Genomic DNA, 27,726 nt, shown 5'->3' with positions numbered 1-27,726 from the left:
TCGCCCCCCCCCCCCCCCGAGCTTTTAATGATATTCACGATTGTGACCGCTGCATTGCACAGTGTGGGAGATTCATGTGTGAACTCCCAGTGAAAAACAATCGTGATTTACTCCAGTTTTCCCACAAATTCAGCACTTGGAGCCTTTTTGGGAGAATCGCCCCCATTAACTCCAAAGAGAGGCTGACAGATTCCCCAGAAAAGTAGTACAAAAATCTCTCTTCAGCTATTTAAGCCATTTCCTTTGGGGTTCTGCAAATATCCTGGTTAAGTTATGGTAGAAAACTGGACAAAAACCTCTGTGGAATTCCGGGACCATAAACTGTTTTAACTTGGTGCATGAAACATATTTAGTCATAAGACACCAGGATAATTTGGGATAAAATTGCATTTTAAATGCCCCCAGGGCAGAGATTTGTGCACCAGAGGTATCGAGACAATAATCATAGAAATCATAGAAACCCTACAGTGCAGAAGGAGGCCATTCGGCCCATCGAGTCTGCACCGACCACAATCCCACCCAGGCCCCACCCCCACATATTTAACCACTAATCCCACTAACCTACGCATCTCAGGACTCTAAGGGGCAATTTTTAACCTGGCCAATCAACCTAACCCGCACATCTTTGGAGTAATTTTGCCACTTTATAGCCCATGTCTGGTACAGTGCAGTAAGTTTTGTTTAATACCAGTTTTACCAGACTGCCAACATAAAGCTATCTCTGAGATTAACTGAAGATGTCGGTGTTTTTTTAGGAGTTTTATTAATTGATTATTATACGACCTTCAGTCATCTGAGTATTTGGTTCTGTCTTTATATCTTTGTTTTGGGGTACATAATTTATTTATGTAAGTGATATTATAAACTATTTCCAAAATTACATCCTAAGTAAATGAATACAGGTCAACTAAAGTGTATGCCACTTATTACAGCAATTAAAGGCTGACCCATTGAAAGATCTAATTCAGGTGGAACTGGTGTGAAAGAGCCAGACATGTAAATAATAGACTGCAACATGAGATTTATTACTGAAGAGGTTTGCATTTATAGGTCATAAGCTGGTAACTAACACAAGACTTTAAAAAAAGGAAGCCCTTGCATAAATAAAGTGTTTCATCACCTACCCTGGATGCGCCAACCTGTTTCAAATGAAATTTGAAGCTAAATCACTGTTGCTATGTAGACAAGCACAACAGCCAATTTGTACCCAGCAATGCAACATGAAAAATACAAGCAAGACAAATGACCAGTTGAACTGTTTTCTCAGTGTTTGATTGAAGAGAAGTAGTATTCCTTAATTATTATTGATGGTAGGAATATTCAACTTCCTTTTGCCATTAACTTCAGCGGGGATCTGGAGATCCCTCTGGAATTTCAAAATCTGATGGGCGGGATTTTCTGGCAGGGAGGCAGCTTGTCATTGGCCACCAGCAGGATCTTCTGGTCCTGTCGATGTCTACGGCGTTTTGTATGGCTCACCTGCCCCATTGCTGGGGAACACGCCATGTGGGGGTTGCCTTCGGCAGGACTGGAAGGTCCTGCTGGCAGGAAGAGCCAAAAAACCCCACCCCAAGGGCGGGCCTTTCCTGCCACGCTCGCCCCAAGACAGGAAAATCCCGCCCAAGGTCAACGGATCTTTGCATGGTCCTGTCCCACCTGCTATGATTCCAGTGGCAGGTGGGATGGGAAAACTCTGCCTCAAATGTTTAACGGCAACCTGCACGTTATCATCTAAGTATCAGCTAATTTTTAAAAGATTATGTTTCTTTCTTTTCTCCTTGTTCGCAAATCTATTTTCCTTTACAGAACAGCAAGCCTCCTAATCCACCAGCTTTCATCTTCATGATTGATGTGTCATATTGCAATATCAAAATTGGATGTGTCAAATTAATATGTGAGGAGCTTAAGACCCTGCTCGATAATTTACCAAGGTAAGAATGTAAACATATTGGAAAACCATGATGCACTCCAGGCAACATATGTTGATTAATTATTGTATTTAACTATGCCAGCTAGCTATGTGTGTGTTAACCATCACTTTCAGTAGCATTTTTATGATGAGTTTTCAATAACTACTGTTGTGTCAATGAAAGTTTTTCAGCTCATGTTAGAAAAAAGCCTAATACAGCAGTTCAGCCAAAGCCCGGATGATAATTGCTATAATGGTATTCTCAATTAGCTATGCATTGTTATTACATAGAATTACAAAGTAATTACAGCATGGAAACAGACCATTCAACCCAGGTGGTCTCTGCTGGTGTTTATGCTCTAACCGAGTTCCTTTTGCATCTAACCCTGCCAGCAAAATCTTCTGTCGCTTCCTTCCTCAACCAACTTCCCCTTAAATTCATACATCTCTTGCAAGGCATCTTATTAAAAGCTTTCTGAGAATCCCTAAACATAGCATCTACTGCAATCAATCATAGATGAAATATTTGTCCATCTATGATGCTATATTTGTTATGGTGCCTGAACCCTATAACAGCTTGTCTTTAACAAATCCTTATTGGCTCGCCTTCATTAACCCATGCCTTTCTATATGCTCACTCATTTTACCTTGAACTATAAGCATTTTAAGAGTTTGCTCACAACTGACATTAGAACAACTGGTCCATAATTAACAAGATTGTCCACCTCTTCCTCCTTGATTAAAGCTGATACATTGGCCAGATTTCTCCGATCGCGCATGTCCTGCTACTGCTGCCAGCAAGAACGGAGAATTTGGTGCTCAGCCAAATCCCCCATTCACTACAGCGGAACTGAAGAAGCCCAACTGCGGGCAAAGTCGGAGAATTTCAGCCATTGTCTACTTCCAGTCCCATTGTCCAATGTGTATTTTTGAGTATTAAAAACTACAGGTGGAGCCTCTTGTCTTTTGACTTCCTTCAGTAACCATAGTCTGTATGTCAACAGGTCTCAAGTACTTATCTACCTTGAGGTCTGTTACTTTTAGAATCGGTTGCTCAGCTACAGTTAACTGTAACAGCTATATGGGCTGAATTCTCCGACCTCACCTGCAGCCGGGATTCCCCAGTCCCACTACAGTGAATGGAGATTTGGCTGACATCAAAGGTTTACAGTATTGGTATCTTTTTCCAGTCTCAAATCTGCAATTATTCTCTTTCATATTTAAAGTAAATTTTAAGTCAAATTGACGTTAATTCTATTTCCCAGTAGAAGCTGAGAAATATGCCAGTACTATTCCCTGTTCCACTGTCGACAGCTCAGTGCCTCAGGACGTGTTAATGTAATAGAATCATAGAATCCCTATAGTGGAGAAGGAAGCCATTCGGCCTATCAAGTCTGCAATGACTCTCCGAAAGAGCACCTTATCCAGCCCCTCCCCTTCGCACTATCCCCTTAACCCCGTGCATTTACCATGGCTAATCTACCTAATCTGCACTTCTTTGGACTGTGGGAAGAAACCAGTACACTGGGAGGAAACCCACACAGACATGGGGAGAACACGCAAACTCCACACAGTCACCCAAGGCAGGAATCGATCCTGGGTCCCTGACGCTGTGAGGCACCATGCTAACAAAGAAATAAAACCATTATATAAATTCAAGTTGTTGTAGAATTCGCTCTTCCTACTTCCCTCCTTATTCTAGTCAGCCAATATTATGGCAGCACCAATGTAATTTTAATCTGCAATTTTGCTTCCCATTAAGCGGAAGTGTGAAGCTTATGTCAACCAACCATCCTGTTATTAGCTGACTTTTTAATTTGCTAACTATTACCAATCTTCTCTTTCACTTCCAAACCATTTTACAGGGAAGATCAAGCAGAGGCCTCTGCCATTAGAGTTGGTTTTGTCACTTACAACAAGGTTCTCCATTTCTACAATTTGAAGAGCAGCCTTGCACAGCCTCAGATGTTGGTAGTGTCAGACGTTGGAGAGATGTTTGTTCCACTTCTAGATGGCTTCCTTGTCAATGTCCAAGAATCACGACCCGTTATTAACAAGTAAGAAAAATTGTAATAATCATTTGTACTTGTTGAATTTGTCATTATTTCTTTTTTTGTTTATTTACCCATGTTATTATTTGTAGAAAATGAACGCTGATAGAAAATGCCATAAAATTATGTCCTACTTTGGATATGTGTTAAAACACTTCATCTTAGCCCTGCAATTTGACAAATGAATCACATTATTCCAAGGGCATAATAGTAAATGATTAATAATTGCTACTTAGTTCTGTTAGAAATTTGTATTTTGAGTGGTAGAAATGGCTCTACATTTGCTTGAAGGGAAAACAAATGCAAAGGTGAGTTTTTGTTGTGATACATTTTCTAGAAGTATTCTGCTACTGGAATGTTGCAGGGTCTGCTGCTGCTACTTTGGAGAACAGCAGAATTCTGTGGGAAAACAACATAAATCACCATCTTCGGTCATTATGTTGTTTTTCAATGGAGTTCTGCGAGTTTTCCAAAAGTTATAACACAAGATGGGGGCAACCGTTTTGGCATTTTGGGTCTATTATCTAAATATTTTGCAACAGAAAGAAATGGAGATTAGCTAATCTCTTTAATTGGTCAAATGATTCCCATTCTCCTCTGAAGCCAAATAAGTATGTGCTCATATTTACTTTTACTGTTGTGATTAGATAACTCCAGTGTTTTTGTATGCTTTTGAGCTTGTTATTTTTTTTTTTAAAACTGATGGTTGCTTTCAGGAAATTGAGCCAATTCATATAGCCAAAATCAAGAATAATAGACTGATGAGCAGTGGTGTGTTTTTTTTTGTTTTGATTCTGCTATGTTTAATGGCAAATAATGTCTGTTATTACTGTTTTGCCAATCCTTTGAAATGACACAATTTGAGCCCTTCAACAATCCAAACAAATAGATGAACTTGATCAGAGAAAGACAAACTGGCAAATATATTAACTAAAAAGGTGAGATTGAGCATCTGCAAGTAAGGGACAACATTTGGTGAAGCCTCTGATTATCTACATCTGAAAATGAATAGATAAAAAACGCATAGATCATGGTTGCCCAACTTACAGTAGGTCCAGAGTTTCTGGTCGGTGAGTGATTGGGAACCCAGCGAGGGGTGGATAGCAGTGGGAGATCTGGTTCTAGAGTCTTGAAGAAAACAAAAACGAGGGGTATCATCATGTGCCAAAAGGGCAGAGGAGACTCCCCACTGCCTTTTACACCAAGTAAGGAAAGTAGCGGGCTGGCCACTCCCCTTCCACCTTCCCCACTCATCAGATTATAGCAGTGGAGGTGGAAACAGACCCGTAAGTGGTCTTTAATTGGCAACTTGAGGGCCTCAATAGGCCGTGGAGCACATGGGCAAGTTGACACCTTCTCCTCCCTTCTCTCCCCCTGCCCCCAACCATAATATGGGGGACAACATGAAGTGGTCAACAGCTTGGGGCTGGGCTATCCAATCATGTTATTTTACATGCACTCGCCTTCAGATATGCCAGAGGGGCTGTAAAACAATTACCTTGAGGTCTTAGCTATTTTCAGCAAGTTTCCTGATTGCTTTGAAAAAGGACAGTTCAAACACAGAGCCAGTGGCAGGATTTCCCCACACTTAGAATGCTTTGAATTGGGATCTGTTATATTACGGGGGCGGGAGATGCAGGACACTGAGTAAGGAGATACATTCTGATCTGCACAAAAGTGAATCTGGGTCCCACTGGGTCAGGCAAATAAGTCATAGCAGAATTGTACCAGAATAACCAAGGTTTATTATGCAACCTGTTGCTGGTAGGGCAATACTGCAATAAGAATACTGAATTTTCAGAACAAGGTGTACCTAATTCTTCCTGCAACTGAAATTGTCTGTAAGTTCCCCAATAAGATCATATCCATGTTATTGAAGTGGGGTGAAATGGACAATGTGGATTAAAGAGTTAACATCAGGGGCACCTTTCACTGATGCAATTATGATGCAATGTCACACTATTAAGTAACTGAGACTGGTGAAAAGCAGAAATGCACCCTGGAGTAGAGTACTGAAATAACTAGGTGTGTAATTAAACAAAGAATGGTCTTCACAAATAACAGTCTGTGGTAGCATTCCTGGGTTACAAGAAAACTTTTTTAAAAATCCAATGAAGACTCAAGCCTAAGAGGAAACATGGAAAGCAAAGGGTGGGGTGAATGTAAATCAAACCACTAAATATTAATTTTAGCCTTGTTTTATTCCTAAAGCCTATTGGATCAGATCCCTGAAATGTTTGCTGACACCAGTGAGAGTGAAACTGTCTTTGCCCCAGTTATCCAGGCTGGTCTAGAAGCTGTGAAGGTTTGATATTTTTCTTTGTGATTCTGGCAGTATTTAATATGTATAGCTGATCTTGTACAAAAACAACTAAATTCAGGATCTTATCTTGTTAGTTTTACTTCTGTTTGATGATGTTTTAAGATCTTCTCAATGAGTAAAGTCATAATTTAACATCAATAGTTAATCTGAAAGTAACTTGGATGATTCCACCCTGGAACCAATTTATAATGTGGGATTATCCCCTTCAATCCTGTTTTAAATTGATGGAAAAACCACTCCCCACTGGGGACACAGCTGCTGCACCTTCCCTGTATACCCCATACCAGTGACAGGTTGGCAGGCGCATGGGACCCAGTACTAATGGTAGATAGCCTCCATCTCTGTCCCAGTTACGAGGACTGCGATGGAGAAGATGGTGGTAAAACCCAGGATGCAGCAATAATAACCCTGGGTTGTTTTAGTTCAGGGAGAAGCCCCTGAATCATCTGTTCAGAAGGGAAGGTCAAAATTGACTGGGTCCAGGGTGGGGACAGTCAGAGGGTAAGTTACCTGGCCAAGTTTAACGAAACCCCCCCACCTGCCTAGCCCATGGTTTCCTCTAGGCAAATGAAGTTAAATCCTACCAATTTGGAGGTGAGAACTGCCAAAACCTTTGGCTGAAGATCCAGTTTATGAAGATTGCCGTATTACTAACTAGATTGGATCAATCGTTATATCAAAATAAGTTAGACCTAGTATGCCTGCCACTGATTCATTTATCCTGTCTTTGGCTCCTAGAGTCTAGTCTAATCACTGTCATTGAGTTAAGACATCCACAGCGCAGGGAGGAATTATGTTGATTAATCTGGTAGAATATTAGAAATGTAAATTACAAACATAAATCACTTATGCTTTTGATTTCTTGGCCTTGCCACATCAATTGCATATATGTCCAGAATTCTTCAGTCTCACTCACCCCTCTACCGCTGCCAGTGAGAACAGAGAATTTGGCGCTCAACCAAATTTCCGTTCACTGCAGCGGGACCGGAGAATTCCTGTCGCAGGCAAGTTCTGAGAATTCCAGCATTTATCTTTGAGAAAAAATATAATGAACAAAATTTGCGATACCATTTGCACACTGAATGAAATTCAAATTACAAACTTATATAGCAACACTGGTAAGAGACCATTCTTCCCTTAAAATTATTTTCTACCAACTTTTATCCAATTCACTGTGCAAATATTGTTCTGGCAAACTTATCAGTCTGTAAAATTCAATTTTGCTTATTAAGTAAAGGCAGTCTACTCGAGGATTCAGTTGATGTACAGCTAATTGTTTTTGTACAGGAAGCACTAATGTAAAGGCACACACTAATCATGAATCCCATAATAATGTCTCCAGAGCTATTTCAGATTTGTAGGAACTTTCAGGTTTATTTTATGCTGGAGTTCATCACTGTAGAGTCCAGTGGGTTTCTGCATTACCAATCGTTCAATACAAGAAGATTATGGTAGCAAAGAAAGATGCTGCAAATTACAAATATGTTGAATTACTTCACTCTTTCTGTCGGCTTTGTAACTGCAAAGAATATTAGCTTATCTCAAAATGTCTAACATTGAACAAAATACTTATTTATTTTTAGTTTATCCCACTGGATTTATTCGACTTGAGCAGCCCCATTTTATGGTTCTCTGTCCTTAACCTCAAAGCAAGACCTCTGTTGTCAGAACTGAAAGGGAATATATTGTGCCAATACTCCTTAATAATTACACACTTGGAAAAATTATTCACAACTGCCTTGTTAAAGTAGGCAGTACCAACTCTCTGAAGGCAAATATAAACAACATAACCTTTTAAGTAAGTGGATAGATCTGATTGCTGTTTTCCTTGTTCTCAGTAGACAGACTTTCTTTTTCGTCATCGATTCTAATTTTTTTTTAGATCACAGCAGCCAAGTGTTTTGACTGAGAACTCGAGATATGCACAGCTGGAATTTGAAATGAAAAAAACACAAGCACTTTCTTACTAGATTAAAATTAACCCCTTTTTTGGAATTTGCAGATCTGCACACAGTCAATTGTTGACAGCGCAGTGAATTTTGCAGAAGTTCATGCGGCCAGTTTCCGACTGCCACCAGTCTATAGTTAATGCTGCAAAACAGGATGTTCGACAGATGAGTTTAAAAAATATGGCTGCCCATTGCGTTTTTCAGCTGAGGTTTCAAACAGGAGATCAATCAGCATCCCACCCACCTAAAATATGTGACTTAAATATGCAGATTAGGGTCCTAAACCGGTAATAGGACTCCATTTGCAATTTCAAATCCAAAGGACAGAGCCTGCTTATTGGCACTGGGGCATGATCAGCATGACCAGTGGTCATTAAAGGAGTCACTGCAGGCAATGCACAAAACAGTCACTGAATAGTTCTCCCTGTATTTTCACATGACGAGACCCAAATTCAAAAATGGTTCAAACCTGGCGCCACTGGTATCAGGCCAGTGGTGCAATTCGTCAGCCTACCATCTGCCTAATCTGGGCAGCTGTTGAAAACTGGCACGCTGGTGTGGCTCATTGATGTCCACTGTGCAACAAACTAATAGGATTTGTACTCGCATTCGAAATACATATCTGGCATTTCACATAACATATGCAGGTATCATTCATTGGCGTGCTATCGAAGGAAGTGACAAAAGGTGGCCAGATGCTAGTTTGTTAATTTGACCAAGGCCACTTTGATGAGACATTTTGGAGCTGACATAAGATAAGAGATTATTCAAGGAAATCTAAAGGGAGAGAATAAGACTTGTGTATTTGCGGAAGGAAATTTGTCTGGGGCATTATGATTGCGTGAACCTGTCAGGGCAAATGAACTATTTCTGTGTAATATGATGTAAATCATGAGGAAATATTAAGAACAAGAAATGTGATTTTGGGTTTCAAAATTATTTAATTATTTCTTTAGTAGATTCAAATAGATAGTTACAGTGGGTAGCAACACAGACAAAAATCCAATGGCAAATTTCAGGATAAACGCTGGGAAATACTTGTCAGATCTCACTGACAATGAAATGCCACAACCCCAATGTGCCACAATGCCTCTGCCCTCCCCAACTTGCAGATTCTTCTTAAAGAAGCACATCTACCAAGAATTTATTCCAGAGGGGACAACCTTTTCAAAATTTAATACTTTATGACATCTAACATACTGCTATGAAGATGATCTTCTCATGGATCATTTGATGCATTTTGTTGAAAGATAAATAAATTAATATTTCATAAATATGTACTTGAATCTTTTATCAAAAAAAAGTTTTCTTGCCAATTTTCACCCATTTCCAAATGACATTAGTCAGAATTAAATGTGAACAGCATACACCGTCATACACTGCAAAATCTGGCAGTGCCCTCACTAACCCGATCTCCAGGAGCCCCAGTGGAATAAAGTTCCTAACTGACAGCAGGAGCAGTTAACTTTTAATTCGATGATCATTCATCAGATCTGGAAAAAGTTAGAAACGTAACAAGCTTTAAACAAAAAGAGGGAGAGCAGCAAGAAGGGAGTTCTGTGATGGAGAGATTAACTATCATCCCTTTTGTAACATGATCTCTCCTGCCTTCCACCCTATTGCAGACTTTCCCTTTTGTTCTTTTGCCAGACTCCCCCCGCCCCCCCCCCCCTCCTTCCCCCCGCCCCCCCCTTCTTCTGCCTCTGCACTTGCCTAAAATCTATTACAGTTTTGACAGAAGGTCATCAGCCTGTAGCATTAACTTTCTTTCTCAGTCCAAGAATGCAGCGTGACCGACTGAGTGTTTCCAGTATTTTCTGGAAATACAAACAGGAGTGACAACTCAGACCAATTTTTCCCTATCTCTTTAAATAGTGGTGAGGTTAACTATAACATTCCTATCACCAAGTCCACTGAAGTCAGCAAAGCATGGATTTAACATGGGCTGTTTCTTCTCTGTATGATTCAACTGCTAATTGTCTTAACGAGCTGACCGTTGGATAAATAGAATTATTTCTTGTAGAATATCTAATGAAAGTTATGGAGAACAAAGAAAATTGTGAGCAAGATACTGTAACACACACTTCAACAGACAGCTCAATACCAGGTATAATGAGTACTTTTATTTACAACAGGCTGCAGAATGTTCTGGGAAGTTATTTATATTCCACTCATCCCTGCCAACAGCTGAAGCACCAGGTAAACTGAAAAACAGAGATGACAGAAAGCTGGTGAATACAGAGAAAGAAAAGGTACAGTAGCTGGGAAAGCATGTGTTGATAGAACACTTGTGTGTTCTTGCTGACTTAGTTTCATATTTTAAGTTTACTTATACACCAGATGTGTAATCATCAGGCAATCTGTACTGTTAGCTACTCATCCGCAAAAACATACTAGAGGTAGCAGAAAAAGAGAGAACGACTTGCTTTTCATTATATCTCCGAGCATCTTCCGGCCAATGAAGTATGTTTTGAAGTAGTTGGAATGTAGCAAGCATGCCCAACAAGGCCCCACAATCAGCAATGTCATAACATGAGCATATAAAATAGGAGCAGAAGTAAACTTTTTGGCCCCTTTAGCCTGCTCTGTCATTCAATAAGATAATGATTGATATGTTTGTGTTTTAAGTTCCACATTCCCATCTATCCCTGATAACCTTTGATTCCCTTGACTAACAAGACTCTATCTACCTCTGCCTTAAAAATATTCAGTGACCCCACTTCCACCACCTTCTGAGGCAGAGAGTTCCAAAGTTGCACATGCCTCTGAGAGAATTCTTTCTTTCTTATCTCTGTCCTATAAGGGTAACTCCTAATGTAAAAAAGATCAGCTTAAAGTGTTGTACTGATGGCTGTTGACGGATAAAGATTGGCCAGAACATTGGGAGAACTCTCTTGCTCTTTGCACTCACTGGAGAGGGAAGATGGAGCTTCTGTATGATACCTCATTCGAAAGATGCCACCTCTGACAGTGCAGCACTCCCTCAGTACTGTTGCCCCAGTTATCTATTTCAGGTCACAGGGGGCACTGTTATAACCTTGATTAATGCTATCATGCAGACTGAAGACAGTCAATACCTATTAAAGTAGATCATTTATGGGAGCATGTGATATCAGTAAAACTGAGCAACTGATCCAATTACAACAAATTCATTTTTTTAGACATCAAGCATTTTAAATAAGGTAGTGCTTTTAGAATATTTTTTTAAATTCATCCATGGGACATGGGCGTTGCTGGTTGGCCAGCATTTATTACCCATTCCTAGTTGCCCTTGAGAAGGGGGTGGTGAGCTGTCTTCTTGAAACACTGCAGTCCACGTGCTGTGGGTGGACCCACAGTAAGACAGCCTTATAATGGAGTAATCTTTAAACGATATAAAGACATTAGACCGAATTTTACGGCCTCGCTCGTCCCGAAACGGTAAAATCCCGTCCGAGGTCAATGGACCTTTCCATGTTCCGCCTCTCGCCCGATTCCTGTGATGGGCTGGGCGGTAAAATACTGGTCATTCTCTTTATTTGTGAAAATGAAATTTTCTTTTGCCATTTTCTATTGCAACATTACGTTACATTATGTTGGCTGAACAATTAATCGGCAGCCTTTAGTTGATGGACACTCAAAAGGTCTGTCTTTATAAGAAAGAGAACATTGCTTGTGTTAAACAACGTGTTTTAAATTCCTACAGATACTTTTTCAACCACAGTCACATTTCTATGAGACCCTGGCAAAGGAGTGTGTAGCCAATAGCTGCTGTGTGGATGTGTTCCTGTTTCCAAACCAGTATGTGGATGTAGCAACCATGGGAATTGTGCCAATGTCTACTGGTGGCAGTTTATACAAATACAATAATTTTCAGGTAATGGTTTGCTTGGTGTTCTTGATTTCTAACATGCTTGGCTGTTCTGTGTTCCCATTCACCTCATTCATCAAGTCTTGTTCCATCTCTTAACAACATGCGTATTGTGGATGAGATAGGCTGTTAGTTGATAGATGTAGAATCTAGAATGATACAAGTGTAAAACAATACACAATATTGAAGTTTGTTACTAATAGCCTTGTGGTTTTGCAGGTGAACTTCTTCAAGCTAATTTACTTGTAAAAAATCTTTCCGTAAAATAAAGAAATACATGAATGCCTGTATACTTATTCGGGGAGAAACACACAAATGCCTTCTGATTTTACAGTTCAGCAGAAGTCTGGTCATTACTCTCTAATAGATCACATTTATGCATGGCTGTGGGTAATTGTTGACAAGACCAACATGTATTGCCATTCTCTAACTTGAGTGATGAGCCACCTTCTTGAACTGCTGCAGACCGTGTTGTGTAGGTGCACACACTGAATTGCTGGAAGGGAAGTCCAGGATTTCGACCCTATCAAAAATTAACTGTAATATAGTTCGTAGTTAAGATGATGAGTGGCTTAGAGGGATTACTTACAGGTGTTGGTGTTCCCATCCACCTGCTGCCCTTGTACTTCTAGGCAGCAGAGGTAGGAATTAGAAACATGCCATTGAAGAACCCTTGACAAGTTGCTGCAGTGGATCCTGTCAATTCTGTACAATGCAGCCACACTATGATGGTGGTGGACGAGATGCTAAATTGGTTGCTTTGTCCTCGACAATGTTGAGATGTTTTTGTGTTATTAGAGTTGTATTCATCCAGACTGTGGAGTGTATTCTGTTGCACTCCTGGCATATGCCATTAGATGTGGAAAGGCTTTGTGGAGTTAGTAGGTGAATTACTTGTCACAGAATTCTCAGCTCTTGGCTGGCTCTTGTAGCCACAGTCCAATTAGGTTTCTGGTCAATGGTGACCCCCAGAGTGTTGGAGGTGGATCCATCAATGGTAATCTAGCAATCAGCATAATATTTAATCAGAACACTCTTCTAATATATAATAGCATGATACATAACACAAAACTGTTGATTTAAAGGTGATATAATATTCTTATCTCCATGTAACAATAGTTCATTATATTTATAAATTGCTGTCTTGACAAAGATCTATTTAATATTCTTAGCTGTAAGTCATGGTGTGTTGCAAATAGTAACTATAGTGCCATCCGCTGGTGATAACTGGGCAGCTCAAGCTTTTTCTCATATCATTGTTCTTGGTGTAGATACAGACTGATGCTGAACATTTCTTGAACAACCTAAGAAAGGATGTACAGAAACCAATAGGATTTGATGCTATCATGAGAGTCAGGACAAACACAGGTGAGACTGCACTATATCATATAGTAACATATGTTCAAGTAAGAATAAAGGGGGTGTTACAAAACTGGAGCACATTGAGAGCTTTAGTCACTATGGCCTGAATTTTCAGTCCCAGGCTGGAGGGAGTGCAGATTCAAGACAATTCCCAGCTATGCAAGCCCGACCCAGGAAATGTGCCAGGTAGGTTGGATTTTAAGTCCAGGTGAAAATGGGAGTTATGGTGGGCAACCCCGGAAAGAAGTTAGAGGCTGCTGGATGTGGAGGCAAGATGGGTGAACGGCCAGCCTTGGTGCACCAACACTGTTAGAGCATAGAACATGGAACATTACAGCGCAGTACAGGCCCTTCGGCCCTCCATCTTGCACCGACCAGTGAAACCAATCTAAAGCCCCTCTAATCTACACTATTCCAATATCATCCATATGTTTATCCAATAACCATTTGAATGCTCTCAATGTTGACGGGTCCACTACTGCTGCAGGCAGGACATTCCACGCCCTTACTACTCTGAGTAAAGAACCTACCTCTAACATCTGTCCTATATCTCTCACCCCTCAATTTAAAGCTATGTCCCCTCGTGTTAGCCATCACCATCCGAGGAAAAAGGCTCTCACTATCCACCCTATCTAATCCTCTGATCATCTTGTCTGCCTCTATTAAGTCACCTCTTAGCCTTCTTCTCTCTAACGAAAACAACCTCAAGTCCCTCAGCCTTTCCTCATACGATTTTCCCACCATACCAGGCAACATCCTGGTAAATCTCCTCTGCACCCTTTCCAACACTTCCACATCTTTCCTATAATGCGGCAACCAAAACTGTACGCAATACTCCAAATGCGGCCACACCAGAGTTTTGTACAGTTGCAGCATGACCTCCTGGCTCCGAAACTCAATCCCTCTACCAATAAAAGCTAACACACCGTACGCCTTCTTAACAACCCTATCAACCTGGGTGCCAACTTTCAGGGATCTATGCACATGGACACCCAGATCCCTCTGTTCATCCACACTACCAAGTATCTTACCATTAGCCCAGTACTCTCTATTCCTGTTACTCCTTCCAAAGTGAATCACCTCACACTTTTCCACCTTAAACTCCATTTGCCACCTCTCAGCCCAGCTCTGTAGCTTATCTATGTCCCTCTGTAACCTGCCACTTCCCTCCGCACTGTCTACAACTCCACCAACTTTAGTGTCATCTGCAAATTTATTAATCCATCCTTCTACGTCCTCATCCAGGTCATTAATAAAAATAACAAACAGCAGTGGCCCCAAAACAGATCCTTGCTGTACACTACTAGTAACTGAACTCCAGGATGAATATTTCCCATCAACCACCACCCTCTGTTTTCTTACAGCTAGCCAATTCCTGATCCAAACCACTAAATCACCCTCAATCCCATGTGTCCGTATTTTCTGCAAAAGCTTACCATGGGGAACCTTATCAAATGCTTTGCTGAAATCCATATACACCATATCAACCGCTTTACCTCATCCACCTCTTTGGTCACCTTCTCAAAGAACTCAATAAGGTCTGTGAGGCACGACCTACCCTTCACAAAACCATGCTGACTATCCCTAATCAAATTATTCCTTTCCAGGTGATTATAAATCCTATCTCTTATAATCCTTTCCCAATCTTTGCCCACAACAGAAGTAAGGTTCACCGGTCTATAATTACCAGGGTTGTCCCTACTCCCCTTCTTGAACAAGGGGACAACATTTGCTATCGTCCAATCTTCTGGCACTGTTCCTGTAGACAATGACGACACAAAGATCAAAGCCAAAGGCCCTGCAATCTCCTCTGTAGCCTCCCAGAGAATCCTCGGATAAATCCCATCCGGCCCAGGGGACTTGATCTATTTTTACCCTTTCCAGAATTGCTAACACCTCCTCCTTATGAACCTCAATCCCGTCCAGTCCAACAGCCTGCATCTCAGTACTCCCCTCGACAACACTGTCCCTCTCCTGTGTGAATACTGACGAAAAATATTCATTTAGTGCCTCTCCTATCTCTTCAGACTCCACGCACAACTTCCCACTACTGTCCTTGACTGGCCCTAATCTTACCCTAGTCATTCTTTTACTCCTGACATACCTATAGAAAGCTTTAGGGTTTTCCTTGATCCTACCTGCCAAAGACTTCTCATGTCCCCTCCTGGCTCTTCTTAACTCTTTCTTTAGGTCCTTCTTGGCTAACTTGTAACTCTCAAGCGCCCTAACTGAGCCTTCACGTCTCATCTTAGAAATCATAGAATCATAGAAACCCTACAGTGCAGAAGGAGGCCATCCGGCCCATCGAGTCTGCACCGACCACAATCCCACCCAGGCCCTACCCCGCATATTTTACCCACTAATCCCTCTAACCTACGCATCTCAGGACTCTAAGGGGCAATTTTTAACCTGGCCAATCAACCTAACCCGCACATCTTTGGACTGTGGGAGGAAACCGGACACCCGGAGGAAACCCACGCAGATTTGAGGAGAATGTGCAAACTCTACACAGACAGTGACCCAAGCCAGGAATCGAACCCAGGACCCTGGAGCTGTGAAGCAGCAATGCTAACCACTGTGCTACCGTGCCGCCCGGTAACATAAGTCTCCTTCCTCTTCACAAGAGATTCAACCTCCTTAGTAAACCATGGTTGCCTCACACGACTGCTTCCTCCCTGCCTGACAGATACATATTTATCGAGGACGCGTAGTAGCTGTTCCTTGAACAAGCTCCACATTACAATTGTGCCCATCCCCTGCAGTTTCCTTCCCCAACCTATGCCACCTAAATCTCGCCTAATCGCATCATAATTTCCTTTCCCCCAGCTATAACTCTTGCCCTTTGGTATATACCTATTCCTTTCCATTGCTAAGGTAAACATAATCGAATTGTGGTTGTGTGTATGGAAGCCGTGGGTCCCACACTGTTGGGAATAATGAAACAAAATACAGGCCTCACCTGTTTTATATGTGTATATAACACACATGCATACGCGCGCACACATACCCTCCCACACACACACACACACACACACACCCTCCCACACACACACACACACCCTCCCACACACACACACACACCCTCCCACACACACACACACACACCCTCCCACACACACACACACACACACACCCTCCCACACACACACACACACCCTCCCACACACACACACACCCTCCCACCCACACACACACACCCTCCCACACACACACACACACACCCTCCCACACACACACACACCCTCCCACACACAGACACACCCTCCCACACACACACACACCCTCCCACACACATACACACCCTCCCACACACACGCTCCCACACACACACACACACACACCCTCCCACACACACACACCCTCCCACACACACACACACACCCTCCCCCACACACACACACCCTCCCCCACACACACACACCCTCCCCCACACACACACACCCTCCCCCACACACACACACCCTCCCCCACACACACACACCCTCCCCCACACACACACACCCTCCCACACACACACACACACCCTCCCACACACACACACACACCCTCCCACACACACACACACCCTCCCACACACACACACACCCTCCCACACACACACACACCCTCCCACACACACACACACACACCCTCCCCCACACACACACACACTCCCACACACACACACACCCTCCCACACACACACACACCATCCCACACACACACCCTCCCACACACACACACACCCTCCCACACACACACACACACCCTCCCACACACACACACACACCCTCCCACACACACACACACACCCTCCCACACACACACACACACCCTCCCACACACACACACACCCTCCCACACACACACACACCCTCCCACACACACACACACCCTCCCACACACACACACACCCTCCCACACACACACACACCCTCCCACACACACACACACCCTCCCACACACACACACACCCTCCCACACACACACACACCCTCCCACACACACACACACCCTCCCACACACACACCCTTCCACACACACACCCTCCCACACACACACCCTCCCACACACACACCCTCCCACACACACACCCTCCCACACACACACCCTCCCACACACACACCCTCCCACACACACACCCTCCCACACACACCCTCCCACACACACACCCTCCCACACACACACCCTCCCACACACACACCCTCCCACACACACACCCTCCCACATACACACCCTCCCACACACACACCCTCCCACACACACACCCTCCCACACACACACCCTCCCACACACACACCCTCCCACACACACACCCTCCCACACACACACTCTCCCACACACACACTCTCCCACACACACACCCTCCCACACACACACACACCCACACACACACACACCCACCCACACACACACACCCACACACACACCCCCCCACACACACTCCCACACACTCCCCCACACACACACACACACACACTCCCACACACACACACACTCCCACACACACACACTCTCCCACACACACACACTCTCCCACACACACACACCCTCCCACACACACACACCCTCCCACACACACACACCCTCCCACACACACACACCCTCCCACACACACACACCCTCCCACACACACACACCCTCCCACACACACACACCCTCCCACACACACACACCCTCCCACACACACACCCTCCCACACACACACACCCTCCCACACACACACACCCTCCCACACACACACACCCTCCCACACACACACACCCTCCCACACACACACACCCTCCCACACACACACACCCTCCCACACACACACACCCTCCCACACACACACACCCTCCCACACACACACACCCTCCCACACACACACACCCTCCCACACACACACACCCTCCCACACACACACACCCTCCCACACACACACACCCTCCCACACACACACACCCTCCCACACACACACACCCTCCCACACACACACACTCTCCCACACACACTCACTCTCCCACACACACTCACTCTCCCACACTCACTCTCCCACACACACACACACTCTCCCACACACACACACACACTCTCCCACACACACACACACACACTCACACACACACACACTCACACACACACACACTCACACACACACCCTCCCACACACACACACCCTCCCACACACACACACCCTCCCACACACACACCCTCCCACACACACACCCTCCCACACACACACCCTCCCACACACACACCCTCCCACACACACACCCTCCCACACACACACCCTCCCACACACACACCCTCCCACACACACACCCTCCCACACACACACCCTCCCACACACACACCCTCCCACACACACACCCTCCCACACACACACCCTCCCACACACACACCCTCCCACACACACACCCTCCCACACACACACCCTCCCACACACACACCCTCCCACACACACACCCTCCCACACACACACCCTCCCCCACACACACCCTCCCCCACACACACCCTCCCACACACACACCCTCCCACACACACACCCTCCCACACACACACCCTCCCACACACACACCCTCCCACACACACACCCTCCCACACACACACCCTCCCACACACACACCCTCCCACACACACACCCTCCCACACACACACCCTCCCACACACACACCCTCCCACACACACACCCTCCCACACACACACCCTCCCACACACACACCCTCCCACACACACACCCTCCCACACACACACCCTCCCACACACACACCCTCCATCACACACACCCTCCATCACACACACCCTCCATCACACACACCCTCCATCACACACACCCTCCCACACACACACCCTCCCACACACACACCCTCCCACACACACACCCTCCCACACACACACCCTCCCACACACACACCCTCCATCACACACACCCTCCATCACACACACCCTCCCACACACACACCCTCCCACACACACACCCTCCATCACACACACCCTCCATCACACACACACTCCATCACACACACACTCCCACACACACACACACTCCCACACACACACACTCCCACACACACACACTCCCACACACACACACTCCCACACACACACACTCCCACACACACACACACTCCCACACACACACACACTCCCACACACACACACTCCCACACACACACACTCCCACACACACACACTCCCACACACACACACACATACACTCCCACACACTCCCACACACACACACTCTCCCACACACACACACTCTCCCACACACACACACTCTCCCACACACACACACTCTCCCACACACACACACTCTCCCACACACACACACTCTCCCACACACACACACACTCTCCCACACACACACACTCTCCCACACACACACACACTCTCCCACACACACACACACTCTCCCACACACACACACACTCTCCCACACACACACACTCTCCCACACACACACACTCTCCCACACACACACACTCTCCCACACACACACACTCTCCCACACACACACACTCTCCCACACACACACACTCTCCCACACACACTCACTCTCCCACACTCACTCTCCCACACTCACTCTCCCACACACACACACACTCTCCCACACACACACACACACACTCTCACACACACACACACACACACACACACACACACACACACACACACACACACCACTCCCACACACACACACACACACACTCCCACACACACCCTCCCGCACTCCCCTCATAACCCCGTGCCAACTTGTGCCCCCGCGTCCCATGGCCCATTATAGCTCTTAGTACCAATTCATGCCAACTCGTGCCCATTAGTCTTTGCCCTTACTTCACCCATGCCAGCTCACTTAGTATCTACCATGGCCAGACCTCAGGACCCATGCTGAGATTAAATATAGCTCTTAAGTGTCTATTGATGAATTAATTCGAAAACCACACACTCATTGATTTAAAAAAAATAAGTACATTTAACTTCCCTTAACCCCCTTTTGAAAATGAGCATCTGTGTTCCAGAGATTTGGCTGAGCGCCAAGTTCTCCATCCTCGTTTACAGCAGCAGCAGGACGTGAGCGATATATCAATTGCCAAAATCAGATCTGACTGTGGCAGCTGCAGTTTAATATGTGCAGTAGTTTCTATGCAACATGCATATAGAACCTGCCCCCACCCTTCACACCTTGAACATGGCAGAGGCTGGGTTTGGGGTCAGGACTTCTGGATCTGGGCCTCCATCACCATTTTTGTTAAGATGGAGAGGCTCTCACCTGCACAAAAATTTGGATCTATGACAGTGAAGTGAAGATGTCAGCCATGGCTCAGTTGGTAGCACTTTTGCCTCTTGAGTCACAAGATTCCTTGTGCAAGTCCCATTCCCAGGGCTTGAGCATACAATTCTAAGCTGAAAGTCCAGTGCAGTCCTGAAGGAGTGCTGCAACGCCAGAGGTACTGTATTTGCATGAGGTTTTAAACCAAGGCCCATTCTGCCTACTGAAGTGGATGTAAACAATCCCATGGCACTATTTCAATTATGCAGCTGGGGAGTTTTTCCATTGTCCTGGCCAATATTTAACCCCCAGTCAATACCACAGAAACAGATTATCTGGTCATTATCACATGTCGGTTGGTGGGACTTTGCTTTGTGTAAATTGTTTGCTGCATATCCTACTTTACAATCATAGCTACGCTTCCAAATTACCTCGTTGGCTGGAAGCACTTTGAGAGATCCAGTGGTCATGAAAAGTGCTAAATAAATGCAAGTCTTTCCTCATTTTTTTGTGAACATAAACAGAACATTAAAATGTAATGGGCATAAAACAACTGTTTTTTTTTCAATGTTAATTTTTTCACAAAATAGTGCAATTGAAATCACTATTTTGTGGAAGTAAGCCTGTGACAGAATGAGAGAATCAGTCATAGTCATTATTGCAGAGAAGGAGGCCATCTGGTTCATTGAATCTCTCCTGACATTCTGTAGAGCAATCCAATCACTCCAATTTTCCTGTTGTATTCCAGTAGTGCTGGAAGTTTATTTCCATCAAGTGCCAATCCAATTTCCTTTTGAAATCGTCCATCATATCTGCTGGTACCCCCAACCTCGTGAGCAGCGGGTCCCAGGTCATCATGTGATTCAAACAGAAATGGGATTGGCCTGGATTCAGTGGCCAACAGCAAAAGACCAGCAGCAACCATTTGATACGCATACATTTGTCCACAAACCTTTCATAGGCTTTTGCACTGGAACTTGCAATGATTAGAAATCTATTTCAGTGCACTGCCCATCTCAGAGAATCGAGAACCCATGTGAACAGGACCAGCAACTGCATATCTATACAGATTAAAGAACCCTTGCGGTGGCATGCCGAGTCTGAACCGGAAACTTAAGTTAAAATATTTAACGTTGAATCAAGTAGAGAAAGCAAAATATCAAGGGAAAGAAACACAAGATTGAGAGAAAGAGAGGGATAAAGGAGCCAAGAAGAAAATGTTTTAAAAATTGATTAATTAAAATCTGAAGGAATAAGACTTCACATTTAGAAAAGTAAAATTTAAATTCTAGAGAGATTTTTGGCAGCAGTTAAAACCTAACACACCATTTAAATTGGACAAACCCAGAACTTTTTCTGGTGAGTCTACCACAACCTCACATCCTAATTTAATGTGAATATTGAGATTCTGGTATAGCAACGTTTCCAGAGGAATCGGTTAACTTGGGCAGCAGCCTCCTGATTTTTGTGTTTGCGTGCGGTCATCAGAATTTGCAGTCCGTTCACTCTTTAGCCATAATTTTTACAGCAAAATCTGAGCCGTTATGTTTAATAGCTTCAAGCATTTTTTTTTGTTTCCCTTCCTGATTGCAGCATCAGAAATAAAAACAGGAAATGGTGAAATCACATCAATTATCTGCAGTTTCCACTGGAGCTGAAGAGACTACTGTGATTTAGTAAAAGTTTATAAGATTTTGTGAGAATGGACATAGAAAGACTATTTTATCAAGAAAGGCTATTTATCAAGAGTCAGTGAGTAGGAATCATCGTTGTCAAATTACACTGTATTTCCTGTCACCACACTGGAACAGGAAGTAAGTGCTACCAATGTTTCACTACCCCCTTGCTGCACAACTCACTGTCCCCTCGCTGCCCAGCTCACTGCACACCCCACCGCTGCTGCTACTTGCTGCCTCTTGTCGGCTCTCTGGCTGCCACTTTGCATCCACACCACCTGCTCACTGCCATGCTCCAAGAGCTAAACAGCCAGCAAAAGTGGAAACTGTGCGGCAAGCATGTCTGTGAGGTTAGGGGAGAGGCAGCAGGTGAGGTGGCAAGGAGGCGGACATTGATCAGGAGGCATCCCTAACTGTTCTTTAATGCCGGTGTCACTGGCCGTGACGTCACGGGCACTGCAACTATGGCCGGAATTCTCCAGTCTTGCATGACCCACTACTGCTGCCAGTGAGAACGGAGTATATGGCGCTCAGCCAAATTTCCGTTCACAGCAGCGGGATCGGAGAATCCCAGTCGTGGGCAAGATTGGAGAATTCCGGCTTGAATGTGTGATGAGTGCACCCTCTGTTATTGCAGTGACAGCAAGTGCAACCATTAAGTTACCGCATAAGAAAGTTGGAGAGATGTTTAGGTGAAATTTCTTCATAGGAAGGGTTGTTTAAGCATGGAATTCTTCACCACAGGCATGATTGAAACTGAGAACTTTGAATATATCCAAGGGAAATTGCATAAGTATGTAAATAGAAGAAAATACAAGATATTGGGAAGGGAGGAAGGCTTGAGCATTCATTTAAGATTGCAAAGAGCCAGCACAGACACAATAGGCCAAATGTCCTATCCTGTGTGAACTTCTATGTTTTGATGGAACATTGAATAGCAATCAAATTCATTTAAAACTTATAAGCGAAACCCCAGATTAGATAAATATTCAGCTTAAGATAGCCACAGGGACACAGAAGACACAAGAGATTAGATAAACGCAGACTTGAGGAATCATGAAATGCAGTAAATCTACAATAAACTATATATTCATGAATATTGAAAATATCAGAAATGATATACTGGAAGTTATTGTAGCAAATTGTAAGATGGGAAGGAATGTAACATTTGAATGTATAGAGCATTTAAAAACACCACGATTAACAGAAAGAAAATGGAAATAAATTACTCTAGTTCGTTACATCTGATTTTTAAAAAATCCAAACTATCATTAGGATACATTAAAGATCAACAAGTCAACCAGAAAAGATCTAACAGAAAACAAGAATGTTGTGTAACATTGGGAAAGTAATTGGAATAGTAGCCCTCAACCAAATAAATATAAAGCACTTTAAAGCCCAAATTGATAAGTGCAATTGGCCTCATAACCCAAGTGCATCAGGATCATTGAGAGGTAATGCTCACCTAATATCTATCAATGACTGAGATAATATCGAGGAAGTAGAAGTCATCGTAGCCCGAAGATCAGCAGCCACAGGGTGATTATTTTTAGAATGATCTGTGATTCAGATGTAACCAAGGTAGGAGCAAGGCATATAACTTGAAAACACTAAATTAAGGGATCTAAAGCAATTGGATTGAAGGGGAATGTTAAACAACACTTAAGAATACTAAAGATACTGAACAAATATACATCTAATAGTCTCAGATTAAGAAAATATGAACCAAAAATAATTAACAAATTAAAAGTGAGATTAAAAGAAAACATTCTTGTACTAATCATGAAAGGAGAGCAAAAGAGGCTTACTGGGATCATTACAGGTAAGGTAGGAATTCAGCAAGATAGCTTCAGCATAACTGCGGAGACACATTTTCCACGTTGCCAGTGTTGTAGCTTTGCTGGAACAGCTTGGCTAGGGATGAAGCTAGTTCTGAGCAGTAATATTGCCAGAATATTGTCTGGGCCCATAGCTTTTGCAGTATCTAGTGTCTTCAGCTGTTTTTTGATATCACATGGAATTAGTTAAATTGTCTGAAGGCTGCCATCTGTGATGCTGAGGACCTCAAGAGGGGGCCGGGATGGATCATCCATTTTGTGCTTCTGGCTGAAGATGGTTGCAAATGCTTCAGCCTTATCTTTCACGCTTGGGTGCTGGGCTTTCCATCATTGAGGATGGTGATTTTTGTGGAGGCATCTGCTCCTGTTCATTGTTTGATTGTCCACCACCATTCACGACTGGATGTGGCAGGTCTGCAGAGCTCAGATCTGATGATCTGTTGGTTGCGGGATCACCTAGCTATCCTGCGCCAATAAGTCATACAGGGTTCAAAATGTTAACTGTGTTTCTCTCTCCAACGACACTACCTGACCATCTGAATTTTTCTAACATTTTCTGTTCTTATTTCTGATCTCCAACATCTGCAGTGTTTTGTTTAAATATCTACCACGTGCTGCTACAACTGTTTGGCACCCAAGTATTTCTGGGTTGTAGCCTCAACAGGTTGGCACCTCATTTTTTTGGTATGTCTGGTGCTTCAGTTAAAATCAAAGATGCTCAAGAGGGTAGAATTGGAAGAGCACAGCTATCTTAGGGGGTTGTAGTTTTGGAGAAGATTACAGAGTCAGGGTGGAGCATTCAGCTCTGCCACTGCCCATCACACCAGATTCCTCCTAAGGTATCCCCTGGGCAGAACTCGCATTGTTCTCTCATTTCTCTTCTATTTCCTGTCATGTTCTTCAAGCTCATCTTGTTTATGAGATCCATCCCCATCTCCCTGGATCCTATTTCCCACCAATCTGCTAACCACCCAACTTTCTTTCCTGGTCTCCGTGTATGTTGATATTGTTAATGGTTTCCTTTCCTCAGATCTTTTCCACTCTCCTTCAAATCTCCAGTCATTAACCATCCTCATAAAACCACCCTTGACCACCCTCGCCGCTAGTGACTTTGCAAAATACCACTCCATTTCCAACCTCCTCCTTCTCTCCAAAGTAATTGAATGGTTCAATTGAGCACTCTTGTCTCTGAATCATTAAGTTGTTGGTTCAGGTCCCACTACTGGACTTGAGGACAAAAATCACTTAAGGTCACTCCAATGCAGTATTAACGTAGTATAGCATTTTAGTGGTGCCATCTAAGTGGAGGAATCATCCGCATTTTTTTTTTCTGACCTGGCACTCTTACCTGTGGTATCCCCCAAGGATCTATCCTTGCCTCTCTTTTTTGTTTCTTATCTACTTCATCCCCCTTAGCAAAATTACCCAAGCAATCTTTGTCAGTTTTCCCACACCTGTGGACAACACCCACTCTACTTCACCACCACCTTTCTTGACTCCTCCACTGTTTCTCAATTGGCACATTGCTTGTTTGACCAGCGTCCAGAAACAAAATGTTTTTCAGCACTATGGAACTGCAAGTTATTCTTGAATTATGTCAGCGTGGGAAGAAGTGGAATAGAGCATTTCGGGGCTTGATCTTGGGATCATGACTGTTTGTAAATTGCCTTGATTTCAAATCTCAGTACAAAACTGTTGGATTTGTAGATGATACAAAACTAGGAGAGCAATGAGGAAGGCTGAAAAAGAGAAATGTCCATTGTTGCCCAGATTTTGTGGACGAGGACTTCCTGCACATGGTCATCAACCGGTGAGGGTTCTCACTCAGTTTGACCTCCATTTCACAGAAATGTTGCAGTAAATATCCCTCGGCCTTCTGTCTCCAACGTTCTTTTTTATCCTTAGCTGAGTCAATTTAAATGCTGCTCAAGTGTCTAATTGGCCTCTGTGCTCCATTTGCAAGCCTGCTATAATAACACAGCATCCATGTGCTGCTGAAATAAAGAATTAAAAGGATTAATGAGAAGGCAGGAATTTTCCCAGAAACCTTCCGTAATCCACAATTAACTCCAAATGTGTGTCAGAAGTAATTTCTAGCTCGTGGTTTCATAATCATCAGTGAAAATGTCCCATTGTTCCTCAATTCCACAGCAAGCACAAAGCACTCCACATTCTTGCATCACTCATGTATTGCACATCAACTTGATTATATTTGCATGGCTTACAAATGGATTTCATTACACTGCTTAGTACTTGTCAAAGAATGTCATTAAGAAGCCAAAAATATTTTATTAAGTTTAGGCCATAACGAGCAGCATTTAAAATAAAGAGTCTGTCAGCTCCACATTTTGCTGCACTAAAGGGGACGGAATAATTATTTGACAAGGAAAAATGTAAAAGTACACAGAAAAGATCAGAAAAATCTAAAATATTCGTAAAATAGGCAGCTTCAGACAAAGAGCTAGAATTGGGTGCAATGGGCACAATCCTTTCTTCCTGTGATGTCATTTATTATTTTAAATATTTAGCAAAATATTGCATTAAAAACTCTTGCAATTAAAAACAAGATAATCCAAAAAACATAAATTATATTTGAAAAATGCACAGTGGAGACTTATTGTCGCAAAAAAAGGCCTTAGCGGTGCAGAAGTTCACTGATTTGATTATATTGTACAGGATTATATTGTACATTGATTAACCTAAATTTAAATAACATTATTATTCCACAACAGTGGTTAAAATGGTTACGCGGTTTTCAGAAGTTTTATAGATAACACAACAATTTTGGATTAAAATTGGTGTGCTTTAATTTATGTGAAGTAAACAATAATGAGGACAGAAAATTTGCCCATGACGTTGAGCAGAATCTTCCATGGAGTGGTCGCATTGCCATTCCACTCATTTTTACTTAACCAAGTCTGAAGTTGCACAAAACTCTCTGGACTTCTGATCCGGGCCTACTGAGGAATGTCCAGCAGAGCTACTTCTGGAGTCCTTTCTGTGTAGTGCAGCAGAGTTAGAGAAATGAAGCTATGCCCCTTTACTACCCTTTTAACAACACCAGCTACCATAAACCAGTAAGTGGGGCTATCGGGTGTTTAGTGTGAGTAGGATGTAGGCAGTGGGATGAAGAGGGTAGTGGGGGGTGGGAGTGGAGAGGGTACTTGGGGGGGGGGGGGGGTAGGGGATATGCTGCTATAAATCAGTAAACGGTGGTATTGTGTGGTTAGTGGGGGGGTAAGTGGGTTAGTTTGGGGGGGTGAAGGAAGTTTAGTCAGAGAATGGGGGTTTATTCGGGGTGGAGGGTAGTCGGGGCTGGGAGAGTTGGATGGGGAATCATGGGGTGGGGGTGGTGGAAGTTAGCTGCAGGTATGGGGGATCAGGAGAGATCACGGAGGATGTGGGTAGTTAGTGGCTGAGGTAGTGGGGGTAGTCGGCGTGAGGGATGGTGGGGTTTAGTCAAGAGTTCAGGAGGGTAGTCGAGTGTTGTGGGATTAGGGGCTTGGGAGAGTAGTCAGGAAGTCGGGGGGTGAT

At 43.7% G+C, this 27,726-nt stretch overlaps 1 protein-coding gene across 1 annotated transcript in view; it reads left to right on the top strand.

Moving 5' to 3' along the window:
- Positions 1–27,726, top strand: part of sec24d (SEC24 homolog D, COPII coat complex component) — a 173,463-nt gene that overhangs the window by 101,136 nt on the left and 44,601 nt on the right. The window contains exons 11-16 of the mRNA XM_078213821.1: positions 1,807–1,931; positions 3,775–3,966; positions 6,172–6,265; positions 10,368–10,484; positions 11,918–12,088; positions 13,354–13,450. Coding sequence (XP_078069947.1) covers positions 1,807–1,931; positions 3,775–3,966; positions 6,172–6,265; positions 10,368–10,484; positions 11,918–12,088; positions 13,354–13,450 — 796 coding nt within the window. The remainder of the gene's footprint in view (positions 1–1,806; positions 1,932–3,774; positions 3,967–6,171; positions 6,266–10,367; positions 10,485–11,917; positions 12,089–13,353; positions 13,451–27,726) is intronic.

The sequence above is a fragment of the Mustelus asterias genome, chromosome 1 (assembly GCF_964213995.1).
Source record: "Mustelus asterias chromosome 1, sMusAst1.hap1.1, whole genome shotgun sequence".
NCBI classification, from domain to species: domain Eukaryota; kingdom Metazoa; phylum Chordata; class Chondrichthyes; order Carcharhiniformes; family Triakidae; genus Mustelus; species Mustelus asterias.
Note: the sequence above shows the minus strand (reverse complement) of the source record. Positions and strands in the feature narration are given on the sequence as shown.